At 42.9% G+C, this 26,902-nt stretch overlaps 1 protein-coding gene across 1 annotated transcript; it reads right to left on the bottom strand.

The window, feature by feature from the left end:
• Nucleotides 1-432: 432 nt before the first annotated feature.
• On the bottom strand, nt 433-24,161 carry Thsd1 (thrombospondin, type I, domain containing 1; the record flags this gene model as incomplete). Its single annotated transcript, XM_005387630.2, is given in 4 exon segments — nt 433-2,104; nt 8,900-9,058; nt 20,153-21,115; nt 24,026-24,161. Coding segments are annotated over 4 exon segments (2,574 nt in total). The 3' UTR covers nt 433-710.
• Nucleotides 24,162-26,902: the final 2,741 nt, after the last annotated feature.

Below are 26,902 nucleotides of genomic sequence, written 5' to 3'. Positions count from 1 at the left end.
CTGAGAGACTCTTACAATCACATTCTTACATTATCTAAGCAAAATTAATTCACATAATTATGTCAAGTCATGTGGACTCATTACATTAAAAAACATTTAAGACTGCACCTAATGCTGGCCTGAAAGTTCTTCTGGATTATCTTGTGGGATCACCATTTCTAGGTAGCTTAGTGGGCCAATGGTTGTAATTAATTTAATCAGCCAAACTATGAAACCTATTCAATGCTACCCCTATAGGATTCAAATGTTTATGCATTTATAATTTTAAAAACTACAATTCAGAATTGTGATACCAAGTTAACTCTACTGCAGCCTTTAGTATTTGAGGCTTCTAGATTTCTGCTTTAAGTGGGAAGCTGTCAGGGCAGGGTTCAAAGTACATCATACTCACATCTTGTCATCTTTCTTATTCACGCGACAGACCAAGTCCTATTTGCTTTTATTTAAATTTTATTATTGTTATTAGTAATAAGTCAATAGAAATAGGGTAACAAAAGGAAAGTTCAGGATAAATAATTTCTTCTTAATAATTAAAACATGTGTATACACACACATATCCTCCTCTGTGTGATCTTCTTCCTCCCTGTATTCACTCCTACAAGAGTTTGTACAAGCAGTTATACAAAAGTCCAGGGAACAATGTGAACAGCGGATTATCACAACCTAGGCAAGGGACCCCAGTCATGAAAAATCTCAGGCAGATTCTTGGTCTAGATTACCAGCTTCTCCACACTAAGTGTACTTGTGGTTTCATCCTCTTCATTTGACCCAAAATATCCTGGGAGATCCAGCATCCTCTGCTCGGCCTCAGAAAGGCCAAATGACGTGTTGTCATAGAAGGCAAACTCAGGATGCGCGGGGAAGCTCTGACACTTGTCTTTTCTACACTGAGAAGGGCTCAGTGGACTGCCCCTCTGGTAACTATCTTTGGGACAGGTGGGGGAAGACTGCTTCCTTGAGATGCTCCTGTGACTGGGGGATGGTCCCCTCCGAGCTCTGTGAGGCTCTGTTCTCTCAGCTCCTGCCATTAACCCTGCCTGACGATCGGCCAGGTCTTGTTTCCTGGTGGGCTGCCCCATGGTGTAGGATTTAGGGACAGGGCTTAATGGACCACAGGTTCCACCTGCTCCTTGGTAATATTCCAGTTTTTCGGGAACCAGGTGGGCACCTCGACTTGGAGGCCTAAACTTGTCCTCTGCCTGGTCCCAGGTCCGAGTCCTAGAACTGTAGGTGGGGGCTTGCCGTGGGGTCAGAGTGGACATGCTTCTCTCCCGGAATGGCCGGGCCTGTTTGATTTCATGGAAACTGGCTGTTCTCCTGAAGTGGGAATTCCTGGTATGGTTCCTCTCAGAAGAGGCCCCCCTGCCTGCCATGTGCCTCAGCTGCGACTTGCGCATCAGGGTCTGGCTGGGGCTGACGGCACAGCTGGCCTGAGACATGCTGAAATCCAGCCTGGAAGGGGGCCTTTCCCCGGCATTCACCACAGGTGGGTCCAAAAATGGGGATTTGATCCGGAACTTGTTTGCTGCTGCTGCTGCTGCCGCTGCTTCTTCTGGGCTTTCCAAGTCTAAGGGGGGGCTAGCTGCAGCGTCAATGGCAGTGTCTGTCAGGGGACTCTGAGACACGTGGTACACTTTGGTGGTTTCTGTCAGACCTTTCTTCTTCATCTCCTTCAACTGCTGCTGGGCAAGGCGGTAGCTGAACAGAGGGGGGATGATCTTCTGTGCATTAGACTGAAAGCTCTCACTGCCAGACGCATCATCCTCAGGAGTCACCGGCCCGCTGCACCTGTAGGTCAGAGGGATGCCAGTGTCCCCTGGGCTCCCCCCGGGCCCGTCACCCCCATCAGAGAAGCTCCCACGCTGCTCGTTCAGTTCACAGATGTCCTCCTCATCCGAGTTCTTCCGGAAGCCAGGGGAATGGATGGAGTTGTGTCGAGCAGGGGTGCTGCACTTTGGGGGCCGGCCAAACCTCCGCCACAGCGTGATGAGTACGGTGGCCACAATGACGAACAAGCACAGAGATATCCCTGTGACAGTCACGATGTTGTTGGACTTCACGGGACCCTCTGGTGGAAGAGAAGATGGGCTGGATGGCTGGATGGCTACAAAGAGAGAAAGGACAGGCGGTATTTACACGCGTGTCTGATTTATTCACTTAAGAGTATGGTATCAAGGTGCATCCATCTACCAGCAAATGCCTCGTTTATCCCTCTTTATGGCTGAGTAATACTCTATTGTATAAAAAAACCACATCTTCTTTATCCATTCATCTGCTGAGGGGCATATGTACTTTTTCCAAGATTTAGTTATTACAAATTGTGCTGCTATCAACATGGATGTGCGTCTATCACTGTGGAATGATGCTTTCAACTCTTCTGGGAAGATACCAAGAAGGAGAATAGCTGCGTCCCAAAGTGGACAGTAGATATTGGGGAATGAGAAGAAAATGTTCAAGTGGGAAGGAGAACAAGGGAGAAGGACAGAGAAAAGAAGTAAGGGAAAAGAAGAAAAAGAATAGAAGGGAAAAAATGGAAACAAAGCTTCTGTAAATAAGGTGGGGAAGAGGGGATTGGGGGAGGGATTGAGGACACAAGAAGACTCAAGATATATTACGTACTGATACCAATTCCCTGAGGGATGTGATCATCATTAAAATGTACCAATAAAATCAACAAGAAAGAAAAAAGGAGAAGAGGAACAAATGTTTTCTTTTGTACCGATTTCTCTGCAAAGTTTTAGGGCCTTGGGCTTCCTTGTTCTAATCAGTGTAACAGTTAAAGGAAGGAGGAAAAGAGACAAGGACTGGGATTTCTGTTCTTATAAATGGCTTTCTCCGGACAGCTGCAGCCAAATAAAGTCTCCAGTACAGAGGAAACACTGAAAAATCTGGGACACACCCCAGGAGACAGCCAGCAGAGCCACAAAGAGACTCCTGTGCTCAGCACCCTGCTGAGTCTCTTCTGGAACTTTCTACATGGAAGCAGTGTGTAAAAATGTCAAGGTAAAATCCAAGGTTTTCACATTTCAGAATTTACCCACAGGACGTCTGCAGTTACGTGTGCCTGTGAGAGACGTATGGGAAAATTCTTACCAAGTTATAAAACTCCAAATGCAAAGTGATTTAGGTTGGTTATGCCCAAATTTACACATCAGTTAACCTGATGCGAATAGATTGCCGGTAATAAAATACAACTTCTTGCAAGCCAGGAGCCACCTTTCTAAGCACCAAAGCCTCTGCTTTCTCACTCTTCTATTTTCAGCTGTCCACTCCCCTTCCCACCTTCTGAGTGGTGTTAATTTTGCCTCATCTTCCCTGCTCTCAGACGGGTTTACCCTGCAGTCTTCAAAATGACTCATCAAGCACCGGCTTTGACAGCACACACGCAAAATGAGTCATCGAGATGCAGATGCCACCTGAAGCCTCCGCCTTTATTACCACCGAAATACCTGAGGTCAGCTAATGTCACCTGGCTTCACCCCTCTTTCCCCGTTGCTCTCTGTACACCATTCAAGCCCTTGCAGGCGCCAAGGGCTAGGTCCAATCACCAGCAGCCTGGTGGTTCACCTGCATGGCCAGTCCTTTGGCAGCCTCCCTCACACCTTTCTGCTCCACCCCAGGGGACACCTGAGAACAAACTCCACATCTCCGGCTTTTCCACAAAGGAGCCCTTGGGTCCCCTGACCCCTCCTGGTAAATGCTGCCACATATACTTTTCCAGGAGCAACCAGGGTCAGCACCAGGGTGTGTTCCCAACCACTCCCACAGCCATACTCAACCACCACACCTTCCCCTCCACATGAGGCTTCTGCTCCTTTGATGCCTGCCTACACCACTGTGGGGGTATGTATGTGAGTGTGTGTGTGTGTGTGTAGTACTAGGGATTAAACCCAGGGCCTTTGCTAGGAGCTACATCCCTGGTCCTCTTGACTTTTTTTTTTAATACTGATCTTGCTACATCGCTAAGTTGCCCGGGCTGGGCTTGAATTTGAGGTCCTCTTATTTGAACTTCCCAGAATGCTGTGATTATAGGCATGTGCCACCATGCCTGGCTTAGACTACTCTGCTCCTCCTCCAACACTGCTGTTTCCCAAACTCCTGACATCTGTCAGTCACCACAGAACCTGGGCCCCAGCCTTCCTCACCACCCCACAGCTAGGGCCAGCCCGGTCAGCTGAGTCCCTCAGTCCACTTTGCACTACCTTGCCAGGGTCTGCAGCAGCCCCTCTTCTGAAGGTCCACCCTTCACAGCTCACTGTCTGGCTCCCTTCCAGTATAGTTCAGCCTCGCTGAGATTCTCCAACCCTGCTTTTTCTCTGAATCTGCCAGCTGCCTCCCAGCCTTACCTCTGTCCATAAACAACTCATCTATCGTCCATCACTGAACCCATTTTCTTCTCAGCACCTCAACTCTCTCTAATCCTGAGCTTTGTCTCTAAACAAAGTGAGGGAAGCCACCAAAGGACTGGCCACGCAGGTGAATTCTCTTCTGTTGCCTAAAATGCCTGCTTTCAATTTCAGCAATTCCTTAAGCACCCTACCCAGTCTGCTTCCCTAGCAATCTGGTAGGTCACACACACTCATACAAAAAAAGCCATCAGAAAACTACGCCCCCCACCTTCTGCTGCAACCTTCCCCCGACAAACTTAGCAGCAGCCCCGCCTCCGTTTAGCTGAGTCTCACACAATCAGGGGGACAAGTTTCCCCCGTGAAAAGGCAAACAACTCATGCTCACCCTTCTCCAACGGATCATCCCTCTGTCCTAATTATCCCAGCTTCTCCTCTCTGTTGCTCCTTCACCCCAGCATAGAAACATGTTTCAGCTCTTTTCACTTTAAAAAAAACCTTCTCAGCCAGGATTGGTGCAGCACACCTATGATCCCAGCATGTAGGAGACTGAGGCAGTATCATACAAATGCAAGCCCAAACTGGGCAGTATAGTGACTTAGCAAGACCCTATTTTTAAAAAAACAAAAAGAAAAACAGGGGGCATGGCTGGGAGTTGTGACTCCATGCAAAGGCCCAGGTTTAATCCCCAGCAGCAAACAGTTCAAAATAAAAAAAATACCTTCTGCAGCCTTCTCACAGTGCCATAATCCAGATCTCACTCCTTGTTCTCCCAGGCATGTTTATAAGAGGAGCCCACATTTGCTGACACATTGCTCCCACGTCATCACTGATGTTTACTGCCAACTGCCCCCAGGATCCCAATGAAATAGCTCCCGCCGAGGTCATTAATGACTTCCTAATAGCTGAATATCCTGCAGCGCTGGCATGCATGAGATGCCTCCTGAAGCTCTCTCTCCCTCTTGATTTCAGTGTCGAGACCCAAGTAATTTAGAGAGAAGCACATGAGCTTTGAAGGCGGGGAGATGTGCCTCAACGACCTCCATCTCATCAAGCCCAAGACTCGTCATCTTCCCCTGGAACCTGTGCCTCCTCAGATACCCCCAGTCCCGGGGCAGGGGGACTGCAGTTCATGCAGCGGCTGGTACAGAAGGCGGGCTTTCCTCCTTCTTGCCTGTCTCGCCACTGCCACCAAGTCCAGAGTCTCTGCATCCTTCCCTTCCTGCGGCCCCACTGCCAGTGGTTTATTTTTCATATGTGTTACTCCAAAACTCAATAGCTTCTCTCTGCCATGTCTACTCTTCCACCTTGCACTCTACATGTACAGCCAGAGATCAGACTAGAACATTTATCCAAACCTTCAAGGCCCCTCAGAGTCTGGTCCCTGACAATCTGTCTTAGCCTGGTTTTCCCACCCCTCCTGGCACTCCATTCTCAAGCTACAGTGAATTACTTACAGTTCTCCAGATCTAGTTCTGTGCCTTCTTCTTCCAAGTCATTCACTGCACCCTTCGCTTACCTCCTTCACTGGGGTGGCACCTTCTCACCTCTTAAACTTCAGCTCAAAAACCACCTGCTCCAAGACTGGAGATATTTCCAGCATGGATATCACCACAGCGAGCTTCTGTACCAAGCTGTCGAAAACTTTATTGCTTCGGGCCCTACACTGTACAGTGCATTATACCTGTGTTTGCACTTTCTGGGCTACTATATCATAAGCCCCTTCCGGTCAAGGACATGTCTTATCAATATATTCCCAATCCGTCATAGTAACTTGCACATAGTTGGTACTCAATAAACATTAGTCTAGTTAATTGATTCATTCTTTATTTTAAAATATAATATCAAAATGATCAATATTCCACCTGGTCAAACATGGATACCATAGAAATTGGATTTTTCCACTCTCATGTTGAACAGAGACAAAATTAATACAGAGCTACACTCAGAACTTGGCCATAAAAGCATTCTTCTAAAGCCAAACAAAACTCTGAACTCTTAACCAAGTGAAAACAGTTGCATGCTGAAAGACTAGACCCTGATTTATCACTTCTTTTATCTGTGGTGGTGCTGATGACAGTGGGTAGCAGCGCTGCTATCACACGTCAAGAGCTGTTCTCGCACCTCTGTTCTCTTTTTATTCTAGCTGGCTCTACAAAAAACCATAGCTGGAGAAAAACCCAATACCTGCCAGCCTGACCCATCTCTGCCTCATCTGGTCTTTGCTTGTTCATTCCCTGATGTTAAGCAGCAGATGCATAGATCTTTACATCTCCGAGGAATGGAAAATAGGTGGAATAGGAAAAAAGGGAAGACTTGGAAGAAAAGATCATTTTTACCTACTTAAGCATTTATCTGAGGCCCACTTAGAGTAAAAGCAGGGGTGTCTTCAGCACTTACTTTCTTGCTCATTAATAATTTATGTTTCCAGATCCCACCCAGCATTAAAGGATTAAAATCCCACATTGTGAAATATGATCACATTTCCTCAGAAATGACTGCTAATTCCAGTTGTAGATGCCTCTCCTAGAAACCCAGCATAAAGGCAAAGCACTCAAGACAAGCAGCTTAGAACAAAGCCAGCTCCAGTTCCCCTAATTCAGTGGTGGCGAACCTATGGCATGCGTGCCACAGAGGACACACACAGCCTTCTCTGTCAGCGTATGAGCCAAGTCGCCCCAGCGGCCGACATCAGATAACAGTTGTTTTTTCTATACTAAAATCCCAGTATTCAGGTCTAATTGCTGTGCTGGAACTTTGCAATACTAAGTGGATTTTTGGTTGTTGTTTGGGCACTCAGTTTCTAAAAGGTTCACCATCACTGCAGACCTAATTCCTCACTGCATGACCTTGGCCAGGCCATCTGCCTCCCCTGCCCCAGAGTCCTGCCTGTATCATGGAGACAACAGTACACATGTATCCCTTGTACCCCTTGGTATCTTCTGAGGTTTGGTTCTAGGAGCCCTATACTCAAGGTCCTTCTATACAATAACACAGTATTTGCACAGTACCCTACACACACCCTGCCAAATCCTGAGTTCATTTCTACGTTACTTTTAGTACCTAGTACAATGTAAATGCTATGTAACTGTTATACCCTGTTTACAGAATAATGATAGGAAAAAAGTCATGCACATTCAACATAGAAACACATTTTGTCTGGGTATCTTTTATCCATGGTTGGTTAAATGCAAAACTTACAGGTATGGAAGGTCAGCTATATCTACTTCATAAGTGCAAGGTATTTACAAAAATGCTCAAGACCTGAGCCCAGCATAATAATACCTACGTTGTAGAATCAGTGTGAGATTTAAATGACAGAGCATATTTAAAGTGTTGGCATGTAGGTGGTCAACTGGTGGCTAATAGTGTTCTGTTCTAAAAGGACATCAGAAGCCAGTGGCAATTGATTTTAAACTCACTTGTGTATTATAGAACTCTGGGTGAACTATCTTAATGCAACATGCCATCCCAGAATTGAAAGGTGTATTTGAATGAAGTTATGCACACAGAAGGAGCTGTGAAATGTGAAGGGGATTTGCAAAGAAACCAGCAGACATAGATGAGAGCCTCAGAAAGCACTACCAAGTATAACTGATGAAAGAATGGACTCAGAGTGGGGTCTGGCGCGCGTGAAAGAAGACAGGCTGACTGAGGGCTGGGAGTCGAGCCTGAGCCTGAGGCTACAATAGAAGACAAAAGACAAAATAAAGTTCCTGAAATTTTAGAACTAAGGGAATAATGGCTATAGGACTGGCTAGAAAGACAAAACAGCAAGAAAGATCTTCTAAGGTCACAGGTAGGAACATTGACTGCAACATTGCCAGGTGTCTGACATTTTGGCAAGCTAAAAGATGCTTTGAAATCCAAAGATGAGCACCAAACTCCTCCAGAGCTCAAAGTGACAAGGAACTAGGATGGCCTTTCAATCTGGAATTGGAGAGAAGATAGGAATTAACAGGGCCTTTAGATTATCTAAGGGTCAGGGCCACAGCAGGCAGCCAACTAACCAGGGGTTATACAGCAAGAGGTGGGATGTGCTGGAGAGGAGGGCAAAGAATAATGTAGGCCCCTCAAGTGGAAAGACAGGGTGCTTTGCCCCATTTTGACAATTAACGGTCCATATAGTCTCACTGGGCTTCTTTGGGGTGACGGGGCGGAGTTAAGAAAAAAATATCTGTCCACCATTTTGTGGGTAAGTACAGGTAGAAATAACAACAAAACAAATCTTAGGAAGAAGAAATAATTCCTCTCCACTCCACCGCTGTATTGTAAAAATTATTTAACATGTCTGAATCTTTAGACACACGTCACTGCAATTTCCCTCTTTTCTGGCGTTAATGGCCTTCACCTCACTGCCAAGTTGGTTTCCCAGCTACCTCCAGTCTTTGACACACTAAAGAACACAGGATTGGAACAACCAACAGCAGTCACAGAGCAGTAATGAAGCTACTCCTGAACTCAGAGTGGTATTTCTCAGGTAAGTCTGTGTTCAGTAATCCTTTTGCTGTAAGCTCTGAGGAGAGGCTCCCAGAGGAAGTAAGAATACCTACCAGGACACTCCTCCAGCGAACACAAGGAAGTCTCCAAGGTCGTTCCAGGGCAGCCAGGTCTGGAGGGGAAGGAAGTGAGACACGCACGGCGACGCTCTCTGACACCGTCCCCGCATGTGGCACTACACGGGCCCCACGGCTGCCACGGTCCCCAAGTTTCTGCAAGGACATAAGTCATGCTTTTAATGCTAGCTCATTTGAGAATCAGTATTTTAACTGCACCTATATGAGACAGCAAAACTCAAATCTCAGGCCTTGAAAAGCCAATTAAGAACATTCCCAGAGATGTAGAAAGCTGTAGTGTTACTCCTAAACTTAAAGAAAAGCTGCACATTTGATAAAATCTTAGCCTTCCTAGAGCCCACCAGAGAGATGAGGTCACAGGACAACCAAGCAGCCTCTGATATAAAGAAAGACAGGCTCCTCCCGGGAAAGAGGGGATATAACATTTGCTTCCCTGGGACATGCTCCAGGGCCCACCCACACAAGCTGGCAAGAAGAGCCCCACTAGAAATGTAATGATAAAAGCCTAGTGTGGACTACAATGAGAACACAAAAGTCCTACGAGAGACATAACAAGGGGAACTGTACCCACATGCAGGCTCTTCTCCAGGGAGCTCACCCAATGCTCTCCAGAAGGACTAAGGGCAGCGGTAAGAACCAACAAAGCCTCTTCATGATAGAAGCGTGAGGAGGAAAGGGACATCGCTGCAGAAAAGACGTAAAGCCTCACCCATATCCTTTCCCCATCTTTCGCATGGAATGACAGCTTGACCCACTGGAAAAGGCAGCAAGCCCGGTCACCTACGAAGCGTCAGTTCAGACCAACTACTGCTTGGAATGGAAAAAGAAAAGCTCCTTTGCCTTTGGAGAAGAGCCTGAAATCGCCTGGTCCCAGACTATTAAAGGTTTTCTACCACTGGAGAGAGACAGGTTTATCAAGAATGTACCATCCCTGAAATGCAGGGACATGATATTTGCCCAAGACTGAGGTTGAACCAGCACAAGGGTGTATCCTCCCCTCACACCAGGCTATCAAGTAACAAATAACAGCCTAGTGCTGGGTGAGACAGAAAGCTAGAGGCAAAAACCTCTAATGTGTAGGGGTGAAGGTGGAACAGACACATGGAGAAAAACCCTCTGGCAATTCAATGCCCACCCTCAATACAAAGTAACAACAGAAAATACCAAAATCTGTGATGAACAGATTAGCTGTAGCAACAGGAAAAAAAACAAACAGTTCAATTCTTTACTACATTAACCCAATACCTGCACTAAAGACTTACAAAAAACAGGAGTACAGTTACCCACTTCCAGGGTTAACTCAGGGTCTACCATTCCAAACAAGATACAAACAATTATGAGATACCCAAAAACGCCAGGGGGAAAACAATCAAGAGACAAAGTAATCAAGAGAACCAGATTTAGATATGACCCAGATATTAGGCCTATAAGAAAGAAAATTTTAAAACTGTGATTAATGTGTTAAAGACTTCTGTGGAAAAAGAAAATAAGATGAACATAAACAGATTAAAATTTTCATCAGAGTTGTAAACTGAACCATCAGATGAGTATGTTGGAACTTAAAAAGTTCTAACACAGTAACAGATAAATCCCTTCTGCAGACTCATAACAGATACAATACATCTGATAAAAGAAATAGTAAATTTAAAAAGGTAGTGTTATTGCTTATGTTTAGATGTTCCCTCCTCCCCCCAAAGCCTCACATGGTTGGATCTACAGTGTGTGATGCTGGGATTAAGTGTGTAAATAGGGTCAAGGGTGTAGTTACTAAATTAGTGCACAGATTGGTTTGGCATAGTTCTGAGTAGGACTAAAGGTCCCCCACCCAGCATGTGAATGCTAATTCCTTAAGGGCAGGTAGCCTAGATAAAATGTCAGGGACCCAAAGAGGGTTTGTGGGGTCCCCTGTCATTTAATTGCCATTTACTGCCTTCTGCTTGCCCTGCTTTAACATGGACTGTTTATCTTCTCTGATGTCCCTCTTCCATGCTACCCTTCCACGGAGCCAACTGACTATGGACTGAAACCTCTACAAACTGTGAGTTAAATAAATCTTTCCTCTTTTAACTCTGAGTGTTAGGTATTTTGTCTTGGTAACAAGAAAAGCAACTAAGACAGGTAGAAATCACTCAACCTGAAATACAAAAAGTGCTGAGTTGAGTATGTCTACCCAAAAGCTCATGTCAGAAGATCCTCAATGCAACAGTGTTGGGAGACAGGATGTAAAGGGAAGTGTTTAGGTTCGGAGGGCTTCACCCTCATCAATGGACTAATGCTGATTATAAAAGTGCTCGAGGCATGCATTCTTTTGCCCTTCCATCTTGTCCCTGGGATGAGGCAGCAAGAAGGTACTCACCAGCTGCAGGACCCTTGACCTTGGACTTCTTCTGATTTTCTAGAACTGTAAGAAATAAATCTCTATTCTTTATAAACTGCCCAATCTCAGGTGTTCTGTTATAACAGAATAAAATGAACTAAAACAAAAGGGAGAGAGTGAATAACACTAAATAGACTGAGAAACTGTGGGACAATATTAAATAGTCTTTTGTACATGTAATTGAAATCCCAAGAGGAAAAGAGATGATAGAAGAAATATTTGAATAATGTTCAAATATTGAGTAACATCCAAATTCTCAAAAATTAATGAAAGACTAAAGCATGGATCTAAGATACTCAGAAAATATCAAATAGGATAAATAGAAAAGGTAAAACAAAAAATTTAGACACTATGCTCAAGCTTCTGAAAACAAAAATGTCTGGAAGACTGTATTGGCTGGAGTAGGGTAGAGACATGATACAAAGGCTAAAGCTGAGAATTACAGCTGACTTCTCATCAGAAACTATACAGGTCAGAAGACAATGGAGTAGCACTATTGAGAAGATAAAGAAAACAAACTAGTTAAAAAAAAAAGCCTTTTGAAAATAAAGGCTTTTTCAGATAAAAACTTGAGAGGATTATCAGCAAGCCTTCACTATAAACTTTCAAGTATAAGAAATGTTAAAAAGACATCCTTCAGCAGAAGGAATATGATAGTAGACAAAAGCATGTATAAAAAGAAATAGAATGATGGAAATGGCATGTATAAGGGTAAACATTAAATCCATTTTTTCGTATTTTTAAATGCTCTAAAATGTCATTGACAGCATCAACTAGAATTGTAGCAATGCATTATTGTTTTTAATATCACGTATGAAGTAAAATCCTTTACAACTATCACACAAAGAATTGTAGAAGGCTGAGGGTATAGCTCAGTAGTAGAGCACTAGCCTAGTATGTTCAAGGCTCTGGATTGTCTCAGCAATGCAAAAGGGTAGGGTAGGGAGGTGAATCTGGAGAGTACTATTCAAACTTAGAGGTTTTACATTATATGTGGAGCAAAATAATATTTGAAATTTGAAGGCAGACTGAGGGTAAAGTTGTATACTCTAGGACAACCACTAAAAACATCTTAAATGTATAGACAATAAACTCTTAGTGTAAAGTGAATTCTAAAAATATTCAGTAGAAATATTGAAAATATTCAGCAGAGGGGGCCAGGGATATAGCTCAGTGGCATAGGCACCTACCTGGCAAGTGCAAGGTTCTGAGTTCCATTCCCGATACCCCCCACCCCCCCACAAAAAAAAAGACGCAGAAGAAAGACGAAAGAAAACAAAGAACTGACAGAACAAATATAAATCAAGCAAAATAGTGCACTTTAAAATAGCCATTTAATGGAACTACTAAATATAAATAAACCAATTTAAAAACAGAATACTACACTGGATATGTTTTAAAAAGCATGATCCAACTATACACTACTTTAAAAAAATACTTGACATGTAAAGACACATAGAGGTTAAAGGTAAAAAGATAGAAGATGTATCTTGTGAACATATGAGAAAACTGGAATGGCTATATTATTACCTGACAAAATACACTGCAGAACCGTGGACAGAGAGGTACAGAACACAATAACAAAGGAGTCATTCTAACAGGGAGTCTTAATGATCTGCCTAACAACAGAACTCCAAGATACAAAACTCTTCCCAAACTGCCTTTTGTTTTTGCTTTTTGTGGTGCTGGTGATCACACCCAAGGCCCTGTACATGCTAGGCAAGCATTCTACCACTGAGCAACAACCCCCAGCCAAACAACCACTATTGATTGATAAATGCAAATTGATCTTCCAAGCAGATATGAAATCATTGCCAGATAGAATAACAGAATGGTTCCCTACAAAGAAATTGCCTAAGTTCCTTCTCTATCAGCACCCATCCAAACCCAAGTCCTACCAGGTCTTGCCAACATGAAACATCAAAATATCTTCTGCATAAAAGACTCTCTTCACCTTTCATGGACAAAAATTTCTAATGCAGCCAAAGGTATATAAATATAAAGCACAACAAAAACACAAGGAAAATGTGTAGGGCAGCTACATTATCAGGGGAGCCAAGTGGCGTAATCTTTGGAGTGAGTCATGGAATATGAGTTCTTTAAAGCAATTAAAAGGCTCTGAGGATTTTCACATGAGTGGGAGCATTACAAGTGATATTCTGGACCAACATCAACTGAGGTGTGGTAACAATGTTCCATGCAGAGGTCCAACTGAACATAACATTGGTTCTGTGCCTCCCGAATCACATGTGGCTCCTCTTCTGTGGAACAATAAGCCGGCTTTGTCCACAGGGCTTCAGAGCTGCTCAGACACTAAGCCCCGTGCCTGAAAAGCTTTGGGAATCTTATAGGAAAGATTCTGTACACACTAGTATGATCTAGTTTTGAAAAACCTCCTGGAAATCCCCCTGCTGTAGTCTAAACTGAAAATTAAGTCAATATATAGTTTATCCTTTTCTCATGCTTATATTTAAGACCACAAAAGGAAGAATTACAAAAGCTAAGAGTTCCCTTGTTATTCTTTCTGAATTTTTTTTGTGGTATATTTTACATATATATGTGTGTGTATATATATACATACATATATAATTTCTTTAAATGCACGAATTTAAAAAATAAATATATAAATTTGTCAAACTAAAAACAAAAATTCCCTTACAGAGCACAAAAAAAAAATCAGCTTCAAAAAAAGCCTGAGTCTTAATGTCAAAAAATACTATTTAAAAATGATGCATCCTTTTCCCTTGAAAGTAAAGTCATGATTCATAGGATAATTAACAATAAAAACAAACATTTAAACTAAACAGCTACATCTTTTTATTTCTAAATCAAATTAATTAAACAGGAAATCACTCAATAAAGCAATAGCCAAATTTAACTAGGCAGATTTTTTTAAATGCCTTAAGCATCTGACCCCTAAAGATCTCTTCTAGTAACTCTGTGCAAAAAACTTGGTAAAATGGGAACTCATGAGAGGACTATAGTTCATATGTTAGAAACGAAAAGCAAGATGACAACACTCCCAAAAGTCTTTCTTCATGAATGAAAGGCTATTCTATTAGGTGCTGTGAAGATGTCGATTCACGTGCACATGCTACATATCAAACCTGTCTGACCACATTAAATGCCTTTCAGGTCATTATGAAGGACATTAACTGTCTGGGATGTGAAGAGGGAAATTTGTTTCTGCCTCCAAGACTAGCTGAAGGAATAAAGCCTATGAAATACTCACATCTGCAAGACATTTTGTTCAAGAGACCAAGGTAACTAAACAAAACATGCTTATAAGAAAATTCCACACATGTGAAATAGCTACGTGACTAGCTATCGGTAGCAGCAGGAGCAAAGGCACCTAGGATAAACAGTGCAGATTTGCACAGAACAAGGCTTACATCCACTGAATAAATTATGCCTAAGCCTGGGCCAGGGGACTCCTAAGTGGTTATAGGTCTTCCAGTAGGATGGGCAGCTCAAGATGAATCAGTGAGTTGACCTCAAACCTTTTTACTGCTTAATGTAGGAAATGATAAGTGATTGTATGGAATGCAACGATAAAATAGTAATAAAAGCAAACTGTCAAGATACTCTATCTGGTTTTGTTGTTTGTTTGTTTGTTTGTTTGTTTGTTTTGATGGGGGATCAAAGCCAAGTTACCACACCTGCTGGGCCATTGCCCTACCATTAAGCCACACCCCCACTCACAGTCCACACAGTGGTGTGCTGTGGCTCTCCCATTTAACCACAGTTGACTTTAGGCAAAGTACTTAGCCTCTCTGGGCCTCCCTTTCCTCATTTATAAAACAGACAACATAATGAACTCAACTGTAGGACTGTAGGGACTAAACAGGTTAGTAATCACAAAGCACTTCAAACTTTGCCTAGGGCAAAATAATCACCTTGTGAAGGTCATCAATAGTCACTTTGGGCAATATCCAAAATTTGTTGTAAGTTGTTATTTACGTACTGTGATAGGGCTCTAAGACCATAGCTGGAAGAAGAGGAAAACATATAAAACACATTATTCCATTTTCAAAAAGAACTAACAAAGAATTCAGTCTGTGGTTCACACGAGTCACAGCAGACCCCTGAATGATAGCATCTGGCATAAAAGACAGTCTTTGTAATCCTAGCACTTGGGAGGCTGAACCAGGAGGATCGCCACCAGTTCAAGCTACACAGTAAGACTCTCAAAAAAAAAAAGTCGTTACTGATCAGAACTGTCAACTTAAATAGAAAATAAAGGACTGGGGATGTAGATCAGTGGCACAAATGCTTGCCTGGCAACTGCAAGGTCCTGAGTTTGATCCCTGGTACCAAAAAAAAAAGACACACAAACACATTTTAGCTGGGTGTGGTGGCACCTGTAATCCCAGCACTCAGGAGGCTGAGGCAGGAGGATCATTGCAAGTTCGAGACCAGCCTGGGCTACAAAGTGAGCTCAAGGCCAGCCTGAACTGTATATTGAGACCCTGTCTCAAAAAAGACCAAAAAGAAAGAAAGAAAGAAAGAAAAAAAGAAAATACATCAATTCATCCATTCAGTTGTAAATTTACATACAAGTTGAATATCCCTTATCTGAAATGCTTGACACCAGAAGTGTTTGAGATTTGGGAATATCTACAAGTATATACTGAGATATCTTAAGGGTGGAAGCCAAGTGTAAACATGAAATTCATTTATATTTCATATATACCTTATACGCATACTCTACAATTTCACGCAATATCTTTAGTGTACCTGTGTTTTGACTGCAGCCTGTCACATGAAGACAAATGTATAATTTTCCACTGTGGCATCATGTTGGTGCTCAAAGTTTTCAGATTCTGGAACACTGTGGATTTCAGATTTTTGAATACAGCTGTCCAATGTATACTAAAAACCAAAGAAGGCACCAAGGTTCCTATTACAAGTTGTTTTTAGCAGAACAATCAGAGTCAAGATGGGCCTGCCACACAGAGAATCTGTTTGGCTCCTGCGGTTACTGCTGTAGGTCCTGCAGTTTGGATGTGTGTAGCTGCTGCTGCATGGAGCAGCTCATAGGGAGCCCCTGACCACTCTCCGCCTGGGCAGAGGACCACTCCCTGTTCTGACCATTTCCAGAATCTCTCCTGGGCTGCTGCTGTTTGTTTGACACTGGCTGGGAACATCTGTAAAAAGCCCAGTGGCTTGGAGTACCACTAAGATGACACTCCTGCCCCAAATGTTTTTAATCAAAGATCCACATGTCTTGATTTCTCCTGGTTTATTTCCATTAAATCCAGTCAGAATTTTTTCCTTGTACATATATCTTCTTTTGAAAAGACAAGAATATCTTGGGTCATCAAATTAATTCAATTTGTTTTCCTAATACCTAGCTGAGGCCAGCCATACCTGAGTTCAATTTTCACTTTTTAAAACATGTATTGAGCAACTATTAATGTGTCAGGCAAACCAGGCAGGCTAAATAAAGACCATTAATAGTTTGACTAATAACAGTTTAATGCCCACATAAATTGAGTTTTGCCACCAAATCAGCTTCCCCAATGTTGGAGGGGGGTTAGGAAAGGGGAAGACAACATTCACAAGAAAATTAACATTAACAAGAACATTAACATGGCAGAAGTGATAAATGCCATGAAAGAGGAACTGAAGGATGCTGTAACACGTTAGGGCAAGGGAAGTCAGCCAGTCCGGGGCAGAGGAGTAATGCAAGTGCAGCCTCGGAGGAGACATTAACCAGGGGATGATGGGAGGGAGGTGTTCCAGGGCCCAGCAAAGAAATGGTGACTGGCAAGAGGGGACAGCTGGAACACTGAGGGCCTTGTGGAGTTCCACCCTCAAGCCAAGTCAGGTGACTGAAAGGTTTTAAGTACAGAACAGCCTCAGCTTGGCTGAATCTCAAATACTCTCTCTGGCTGCAATCAAAGAATGAAATGGAAGTTGAGAATCAATTAGAATGCTTGCAAAAGTCCAGGTAAGGGATGAGGACGGCTTATACCAAGTGTTACTGTGGAATTGGGAGGAAGTAGAGTCAGACACCCTCAAGACAAAAGACAAAAAGGAAACAAAACAACAACAACAAAAGCCAAATGACTCGGTGACCTACTATACACAGGCGTGAAGGACACAAGCAAGACTCAAGTTTCTGCTTTGACCAGTGAGGCAGGCGGTGGAGTCCCACACTGAGAAGCTTCAGCTAGGGGGTAGGACAAGTGCAATCCACATGTGCTGCCTTTGAGGTGCACTAGTGACAGCTGAGGGATGCCAGCTATTCAGCATGCAAGGGCAGGGGAGAGACAGATGCCCAACTGGACTCGTCAGCATCGGGACAGAAATCCCCTGGCAAGCACGTGAAGAGAGAAGATGGCCCACTGCTAAGGGATGAGACAAGGTGATGGACCGAGCCAGCAAAAGACATCATGCAGGACGAAGCGAGATGGGTGTGGCACCACAAAAGCAAGGCTAGTGCAAAGCAGTCCTGGGTTTGGGGACCTGAAATGCATTTGCTGACTGATTCAGGGAGCGTTTGCAGGAAGGAGTCAGTTTGCAGCAGGCTGAGAAGTGAATGTGAGCCGGAAATCAACTCCAAAGTGTAATCAAATGTTTTCAAGAAGCTGGGCTATAAAGGGAAGACGAGCAAATAATGTCTGGGAGAGAATATGAGGCTGAGTGAGGGATAGGTTTTGCTTTGTTTTTAGATAAGGAAATTAAATGCATTTAAAAGTTGAAGGGAATGAGCTCTTATAAGGGTGTGTTAAAGATAAGGGTTGAGAGGGACAGAATGATTAATAGAAGATTCCGGAAATGAACAGAGGGGCTGAACTCCACAGCGGAAGGGAGGTTTTACTTGATAGTGGAGGAATGGTACTTCTTCCACGGTGACAGAAAAGAAGGGGAGAGGGTGGGTCTGACACCAGAAATGTTTGAGATTTGGGAGTATATACTGAGATATCTTAAGGACGGGAGCCAAGTGTAAACATGAAATTCATTTATGTTTCATATATACCTTATACACATACTCTATAACTTCACACAATATGACCTTTGGTGGGAGGGTGCGGAGTCCCACCTACTGGCTTCCAGCTGCCCTATGTGCAGGAGTCCACTCTGAGAGGTAACCACAAGGCAGGGGTTGAGGATGAGTGGAAGAAGCATCGAGGAGCTCTTGTGCAGAGCAGGAAGGAACAGGAGCTGGCCAGGACGACTGCTGGGTAAGGCGGAGGCCCAGCTGAGGATGGAGGCATGAACCACCACGGTGGCCCCAGTCAGCCTGAGAGTGACCTTGTCTGAGTGCAGCGGGCAGCGGGCACGTGGCTGGATTAGTATGAAGCCAGGGTGAGACCTGATCTGTGCAACAAAAGGACCACGAGGCAAAGGAAGTTAGGATGTTGGTGAGGGTGATGAAGGGATGGGCTGCGGAATCTAGGTGGGTTAGAGAGGCGGATATAAGCGGCTGGTAGAAGGGGAGAAAGTAGAAGGAAAGGGACCTTTAAAAGAGAGGAAGTAGGCAGAGCAAGAAACACCTGTGGTCACAGAAAGTCAGTCAGAGCGCCCTGGGCTCAGCGAGGTGAAGATAAGAGTAACTGGTGAGTGCGGCAGAAAATCTCTGCCAATTAAACCACTTATAAGACCATGCTTGCACCAGGGTGAAGGGGAAGAGATGCACAGAGCAGCCCGAGGCAGAAGGGGTGCTAGCACCGTGATAGAGCACTCGCCTACCATGCACACGGCTGGGTTCAATCTCAGCACTGCATTACACAAAGAGCACAGACCACGAAGACATCGTCCTTCCATTTCTCACTAAAGTGGCTTCCTTCCTATAATAAAAGACTTAAAAGAGACCAGACACACTCAGCCAGCAGGCAAAACAGAAGTCATTGAATATAAATTCCAATAATCTCGGCCATCGACTTACTATGTGATGTGATAATATGTTTTTTTTTTTTTTTTTTGGTTTTTCTTCGGTACCGGGAACCGAACTCACGACGTTGCGCTTGCCAGGCAGGCGCTTTTTGCCGCTGAGCTAAATCCCCAGCCCCAATAATATGATTTTTAAAGAACATAATCTGAGCATAGCTACAATTTATTGAGTAATTCTATGCCAGCTCCACAATGGGCAGGAGTGTTGATCTGATACTGGAGGAATGACACTTCTTCCACGCTGTCAGGAATGGATGGGTCTGATGTTGAAGAACATTACTTTTATTTAATTTAATCCCTATAATTCTCTGAGGTGGATACTTTATTATTCCTCTTTTCTGGATGGGAAACTGAAACTAAAGAGATTATGCGGATCTATGTGTAAGTATAGCTGCCCCTCTTTACCACCCACAGGCTCCACATCCGTAAATTCGACTAACCATGGATGGAAAGTGTTCAGAGACAAAAAAAATGTCTGTACTGAACTTATTCTTGTGATTTTTTTTTGGTGGGGGGTACTGGGAATTGAACTTAGGACCTTGCAATTGCCAGGCAGGCGCTTGTGCCACTCAGCTACAGCACTAGCCCTATACTAAACTTATTCTTGTCGTTATTATTCTTGCCATTAATCCCTAAACAGTTCAGTATAACCACTACTTACATAGCATTTACATTATATTAGTTATTATAAGATAAGCGACCAAAAGGATACATATAAATTAGACACAATACTGCACCATTTTGATGCCCACATTCTGGAATTATTTCTCCAAGGATACTGAGAAATGACTGTACTCTTTAATTTTTCAGATAATGAAGGGAATGCCAATTGATGAAGAGTGAACCATTAAAATGAAGGTACACGTCACCTGAGGTTCACTTAAATTCTACCTAAGAAGTTTACGTGAGGATGCTAATCTTATTTTCAAATGTTTAAAAATCTCAATACTAACCTATATTTCTCTGAATGAGCATGCACTCCTTCTCCTTTGCAGAAAAATGGCTTCTTGAAATGCCAAAGTTAAAGCAATATTTATTCTTTCCCATATCAAACAAAGTGCAGTTAAATACTGTTCTTCTCTCTCCCAGGGGCAAGCTGTTTTCAGCCAGCTTAATTGTTCCTTCCCCAGGGTGTCTGGGGCCCTCCTTGAAGACAGTAACCACTCCTTGGACAAAGATACATGGTGGGGGCAGGACCGTCACCTCCACCCCAGACTCACACATGAGCTCTGGCACCATCGACAATTTGTATCTGAATTTCTGGGCCAGGTCAATGGGTCCTGTAGAAGTAATCACTGAGTCTCGGCCAAGCAGCTTCAGCACCACGGTGACATAGGCTTCTGGCCCCACAGGTGCACAGCCAAACTCAACCCACTGACTTTGAGTGAGCTCTGTCCTTTTGCTGGTTCTTATCTCCAGTGGCTGTCCAGGGCTTGTTCTTGCGTCAGGGAGACTGTTGGTGAAGATGACATCCACCACCAAGTTGGGCTTGTCCACAGGAAATGGACATAGAGGTTGACTGGTGAAAAGGCCTACTTGGAAGGTGCCTTCTGCTGCCTGGGACGTCCTATTCAAGTCAACATGGAAGACGGGCCACTCCACTTTAAGAAAGACACTCTTCTCCAACAAAGGGACTAAAGTAATGTTGTCTGACACTTCTGGAGTCATGATGAACCAGTAGTCACCAGCCTCCTTGAAGTAGAAGCACTCAAACTTGAGTGTTCCCTGGGACTCGTTGGTTAGGAGGTACTTGGTGATAACAGTCTGATTAGTGTTGGCCTCCAGCAGCAGGACAGATACATTCCTCAGGGTCCCGTTAGCACCATCCAAATACTGGAAATCCACTGACACCGTGCTGTTACTTAGTGCTACATGGCCAGGCTCTCCCAAAAGAAGATATTCAGCTTCTCCAAGGACTGAAATGGGTAGAATTAGTGTTTAGAAGATGCATTAGAAACAGATGCATTGATGAAAACAGTATTTCAGACACTAGAGAAGTCAGAACAGAGCTATGGATGACGTAAAATGTAAATGGCACACAGCTTCCGGGAGCTGGGCATTGAGCTTGTTCCATGCTAAGTGGTTCTGTTCTATCACCACCTTTCATGAGGTTTAAAATAATGAATTAATTATTCACAACATTCAACACACACACGCAATGAAAATCTATGAAGCTAGAATAACAATTCTTGGGTTAAAAATCCAATACCTCATATTTCTCATTTTAATCATATTCTTGTGTTTAGGTATTTGGGGGAAAGGGATAAACAACAAAATTAGAGGAAGCCTGGTTTGAATGACACAAGAAAAACTGCTCTAGACTTTAAGAACCTTAACTTTACTTCAAAGTGATTGTCTAACATTCAAGACACGAACTTGGGAACTTTTATCAATAAAGGAACTGTGCTTTCTATTTATGTGAGGTACAAATTCCTTGGCAATTTTAATGTCATTACAGCAACTGGTGATAGCCTAGATAGGACAGATGACTATTAGTCTCCTGAGTATCATACAGTTAGGGTCAATCATACCTTTTAAAAAGAGACCCAGCAGAGCAGCTGAAGCGAACAGTACAAAGAAAACAAACACACAAGAATCCCCGTTTCTGTTTTGAATCCTATCCAAACATACATCAAAGGAGGCAGAATTTGGCAATGAGACAATCAGCTGGTCCATGGCTGGGTAAGAAATGATTCTAGACTTAGGGGACTGCAGCACCCTTTGGTTTAAAAATAACTTGAATAATTCTGATCTTATTATTTCTACTACATATACCTCACCCATGTATAATATATCATATATTACATATCACATATTATATATGTCCAAAGGGACTCATGATTTTTTTGTTTGGACTTGTAGCCCAAAATACCCTTATATGTATTCAATCGATGGTTACTGGAAACAACACATGGATATATTGGCACACAGGACTATTTTTCTTAATTAGCTCTGCATTCTTAAATATTTATTCTTATTTATTCTGCATCCTATTTCTTATTTGAGATGAGGTGAAACAAAATATGTAAAACTTGGATAGACTTGAATACTTGATCACTACTTACATGAAATTTATAATAGGGTAGAATCATTTTGTTTTTTCTCAATTAGGCAAAACAGAGTAGAAAGATGGATATTCTCTTGTGTCTGGAAAGTGGCTGATTCCTGTGTAGCTTGTCTGCTGTTCAGAGCCACTTTTACACCTTTTGTGAACTAGTGGCCAAAGGGATCCAGCACTGACTACAGCCCAAGGAAGGAGTTAAGACTAAGAGCAAAGTCCTGTTAATTTGAATCTGAAGGGTACAGGATGGTTTAGAATGCATTTTAAGATTAAGAGGTGCATGCCACTTCATTTATTAATGGGAATCTACTGTGAATCACAAAGATGGGGCTGATCAGATTCTAACTTGATGGGAACCATTCAATGAAAGAGAGACCCATGACCAGATGGAAATGGAGAGCAAAGATACAGCTGATGGGCGCAATCGCCAGCAAGTAGGAGGTGTGCACTGAAGGGAGGGCTCGCTGGTGTCCTCCAGAGCGCCTGTTCTACACTCAAGCAGACATTTTCATCTGATTCTCCCACAACCCGACTTCCGCACTCCTCAACATCCCCTCTCTCCATTTCTGTATTTACTTACAATAAACTGTCTATATACAAGTATGCTGATTTAAAAAAAACTAACCAGTAATGACATATTTTTCCATACCAAAGGGAGATAAAGAAGAAAAACAGATCTATGAAAATACCTTCTTTTCCATTAGTAGCCTATGTACTCACCTTCTGTGCTCTAGTTTATGCTCATTCAACTTTTATTTTTATATTCAAGTAAGGCATTTTGCACTTAACAAACATCTTTGTATGCTTTTGGTATCTTATCATTATGAATCAAAGAAAGTAATAATTTCTGCAGGAGGCTGTTAAATGTAGAGCAATCTGTTTTTAAGTAGTAATAAATTACTTTAAAAGAAATGAATCCCACGTTGGTTTTTCTTAAAGCAAGTGTCTTCTTACCTAAATAAACTTCTTTAAAAAGGAAGTCTGAGAAAGGAGATCTACTGGATGAAAAGAACTACCCATGCTCTGTTCCATTTCACTAGCTATGCCACAGATAGTACACAAACCAGAATTCTCTGACCCCTGGACTGTAATGGCAATAATGTCATATTGTTGACTCTATTAGTTCAGCAGCTGCATAAAACTGAGAAATAAATTGAGTTTCTAGTCGGAACAAATTGAAGAGAACTAACTTTAAGCACCTACTCTATGCTCAGGTACTCAGCTATCCCACAGTCTTCATTTTATTTTATTGTAACGACCCCGTGAAGTCGATGTTAGTGCTAAACTAAGGGGGAAAGAGACTAAGAAACTTGTCTAAGTACATAACTGGGAGGGAGAGAAGTTCAGACTAGTTCCAAATGTACTCTAACAGTAAAGCTCTCTCATCAAGTGAAATCTTATAGAATACATTAAAAAAAAATTAGTGTTGTGTTTATGTGTGGGTGGGTATAAAATGACTTACACTGAAATACTGGGAAATCAATCAAAGACAATTTAGGGTAACGTGCTATTCTCCAATTACTTAAAATGGTTGTTAGGGTTTTTTTTAAGAATTAAAAATACACTAAAGTAAAATTTGAATCAATTATGCAGAACTATGAATCACTTTCAGAGAACTCAGAGTTGCAAGGCCACGGTTTAAAAGGCACCAATGACCCTGCCCCGCATCCTCCACGAAAGATCATCAGTACGAATGCATTTCTATGCCCCGTATGTGTGTTTCTTTATCGGTACCTACAGGATACAATATAGTCACAGTACTCACCACAGTCACAGAGCACCACCAGCAACAGATTTGAAAAGTCCTTCAACATGGGTTTCATTCTGATCAGCAAAATCCCAAGTCTTTAGTCTCCTCATGTCCTTTTTCACAGCCAAATTGTGATTTTTTTCAAAAACACCTGAAATTAGAACTCAAAAAATGATGATTCCATATAACACGATTTTGAAATGACAAGGCTATTCTATGAAGTCATACTTCCTAGGTGATATCAAAAGGAAAACAGAGAGGACACTACTTTTCCCGGGGCGATGACATATAATTGTACTGGTCCCTTTGGTTCCATTAAAGCTGATATGTCAAGATCAAAATTATCTTTGCAAAACACCAAAATCTTTATCTTTATAGGACATCCTTAAGTGGAGAGTTTGTTACTTGGTTAATTTTATCAAAGTTGACAGCAAATCTGAATAATACATTTTCACATGATTTATATGCTTGGCATTCACACTGATCAATTTACTAAATTTCTGCCAACCTTACTTAGTATTATGCTGTGTATGTCCACCCCACCTCCACCCCTGACCTGGTATGCACCCTAATAACTAGTGTTATTATCTGGATTGTTTCATTTCTTGACTCCCAGGACTTATATCCAAACGATCCAACTTTTGAAAAAGATACCCAGCATATTAGAACTCAGTGTGAACTCCATGTGACCCTGCCTTCTCTTGTTTAGTGTAGCCTAAAGAAAAACAGATAAATGACAATTATCATCTCCTTTCAGTCTTCCAATTGCTAGTATAATTCACACAGCAATCTTCCCAGATCACCTAGGAGGGCAAGAAAGACCTTCCCGGTCCAAAGTGATGTATGAGCAAAGGCACTTATTTTGATACAAATACTAGACTATTCAACTATAAAATAAGGTGCAGGCCAGTTAAAACCAATTTTTTCATACCGGAATCTAGCAAACTATGTTCTATTGAACACAACCAAGTACGTATTTTCTTAATGTTTACCACCCCACTATTATTTATAGTTAAATATTTTTGATTTTTTTTTGGGTGGGTGTCTTTTTGAGACAGGGTCTCGCTATGCAGTTCAGGCTGGCCTTGAGCTCACTTTGTAGCCCAGGCTGGCCTCGAACTCGCAACGATCCTCCTGCCTCAGCCTTCTGAGTGCTGGGATTACAGGCGTGTGCCACCATGCCTGGCTAGTTAAATATTTTTGAGGTGCTGGGGATCAAACCCAGTGCCTCATGCACACTAGACATGTACTGTACCACTGAGCTACGGCCCCAGTTCCACAGTTGCTATTATTTTTAGGGGAGTATAGCTCAGCAACTCAAGAGCCTGCCTGGTAAGCACAAGGTCCTGAGTTCAATCCCTGGTACAAAAAAAAAATTATTTTTAATAAGGAAGTATATTATATTCCAAATATATGTTACATCCCTGAATTAAGAACAGAAATTAATTGAATTAAGAAGACTGATAAGTAAGCCAAAACTCAATGTGACAGAAACGGGTGTGTCTCTATCAGGTGTCTTTCAGCAAGCTTTGGTTTACAAAGGAAATACTGCGCTTCCTGAAGTAGAAGCAGAGACCTGAAATGTAATTCTGTAGATAAACAGGGCTCCCTCCGTCCTTAGCAAACATAAAAAGAAGTTCTGATTTGATAAAACGAGCCACAGATTTGATCCGGTCCCTTCTCTGAATTTGGACTGGGAAACCTGCCCCAAAACAGCAGGTGAGCCCTCTAGGAAAGCCTGGTGGGATCTCCGGAGCGACGCGGGCAGTAGGGCAATTAAATAAGTCTCCCTTAAGTCACCGAAGCGCAATAACCAACCTGGACAGACGCTGAATTATGTGATAATAGAATTATAAATCAGAAATGGAACTGTAAAATAAGCCAGACTACCCGGAAATCATAATATGCCTCTTTCATTTTTTTGTCTACCTTGCTCGCTTATTTTCTTTCAACATGTTGGTACATATTCCATTACTGGATACTTACAATGTTTGGCTTGAGAATGGTTTGAAGAAAGTAAGATCTCAGATACATAATTTAAACACATTTAAAAATATTTCTGTAGGACCTGGGGCTCGGGAGGAGAGCACTGCCTAGCATGCTGGAGGTCAGGCGCTCCATTCCCAGCAAAAACAAACAAAAACCCAGCTAGTACATAACATTCGCATATAAAAAGGTCTATACACCCCAGCTGCGAGGGTGGGGTGAGGCTGTGAATATGCTCAATGACTTTAAATCCCAACTTTACCCAACTTTAAACCCCGCGTTTTCGCTGAAACCAGCTATCTTACCCTTCGCAACTGCCGGAAAAGAAATTGAATTACTCTCCCGTCCAAGGACTTGCCAAAGAACAAAAGGAAAACCAGAAGCAGTGTAATTCTGTCTGTCTGACAAACATGCACATGCTCCTGGGTATATCTAAGAATAATATTTATTAGGAAGAAAGCCCGATTCCAAAGCTGTTCGTGCAAACAGGCTTCATTTAGACCTTCAGCCGAGGCGGCTCTGCCCGGTGCCCGGGCTGGCAGCCGCTTCCCCGGGAAGCCGGGGCGCACTCGCCGCGCACTGCTCTGCTTCCAGAGGCGCAGGTCAAGTTTACCAAGTTTACGCTCAGAAACCCGGTTTACAGTGATCACAGCAAGCCCCTCCGGAAGATCCTCTTGTAATGTTTATCTTTCAAGTTCATCGTATCCCAGGACGGGCTTCTTTTTTGTAAGAAAAAGTGTTCTGCGACGCTTAGCATCCCAGGCTGCGATTCTGCAAAGCCCCCAACAACCCCGCCCGAGGCCGGGCGCAGGAACCCGGCCGCGCCTGCGCCTGGGCAGCGCCGAGCCCAGGTGCGAAGCGCAGCTTTCCAGGGTGCGTCCCCGGGCACAGGTGCCGCGCGGCGGA

Source organism: Chinchilla lanigera, unplaced genomic scaffold (genome assembly GCF_000276665.1).
Source record: "Chinchilla lanigera isolate Chin_1 unplaced genomic scaffold, ChiLan1.0 scaffold00030, whole genome shotgun sequence".
NCBI classification, from domain to species: domain Eukaryota; kingdom Metazoa; phylum Chordata; class Mammalia; order Rodentia; family Chinchillidae; genus Chinchilla; species Chinchilla lanigera.
Note: the sequence above shows the minus strand (reverse complement) of the source record. Positions and strands in the feature narration are given on the sequence as shown.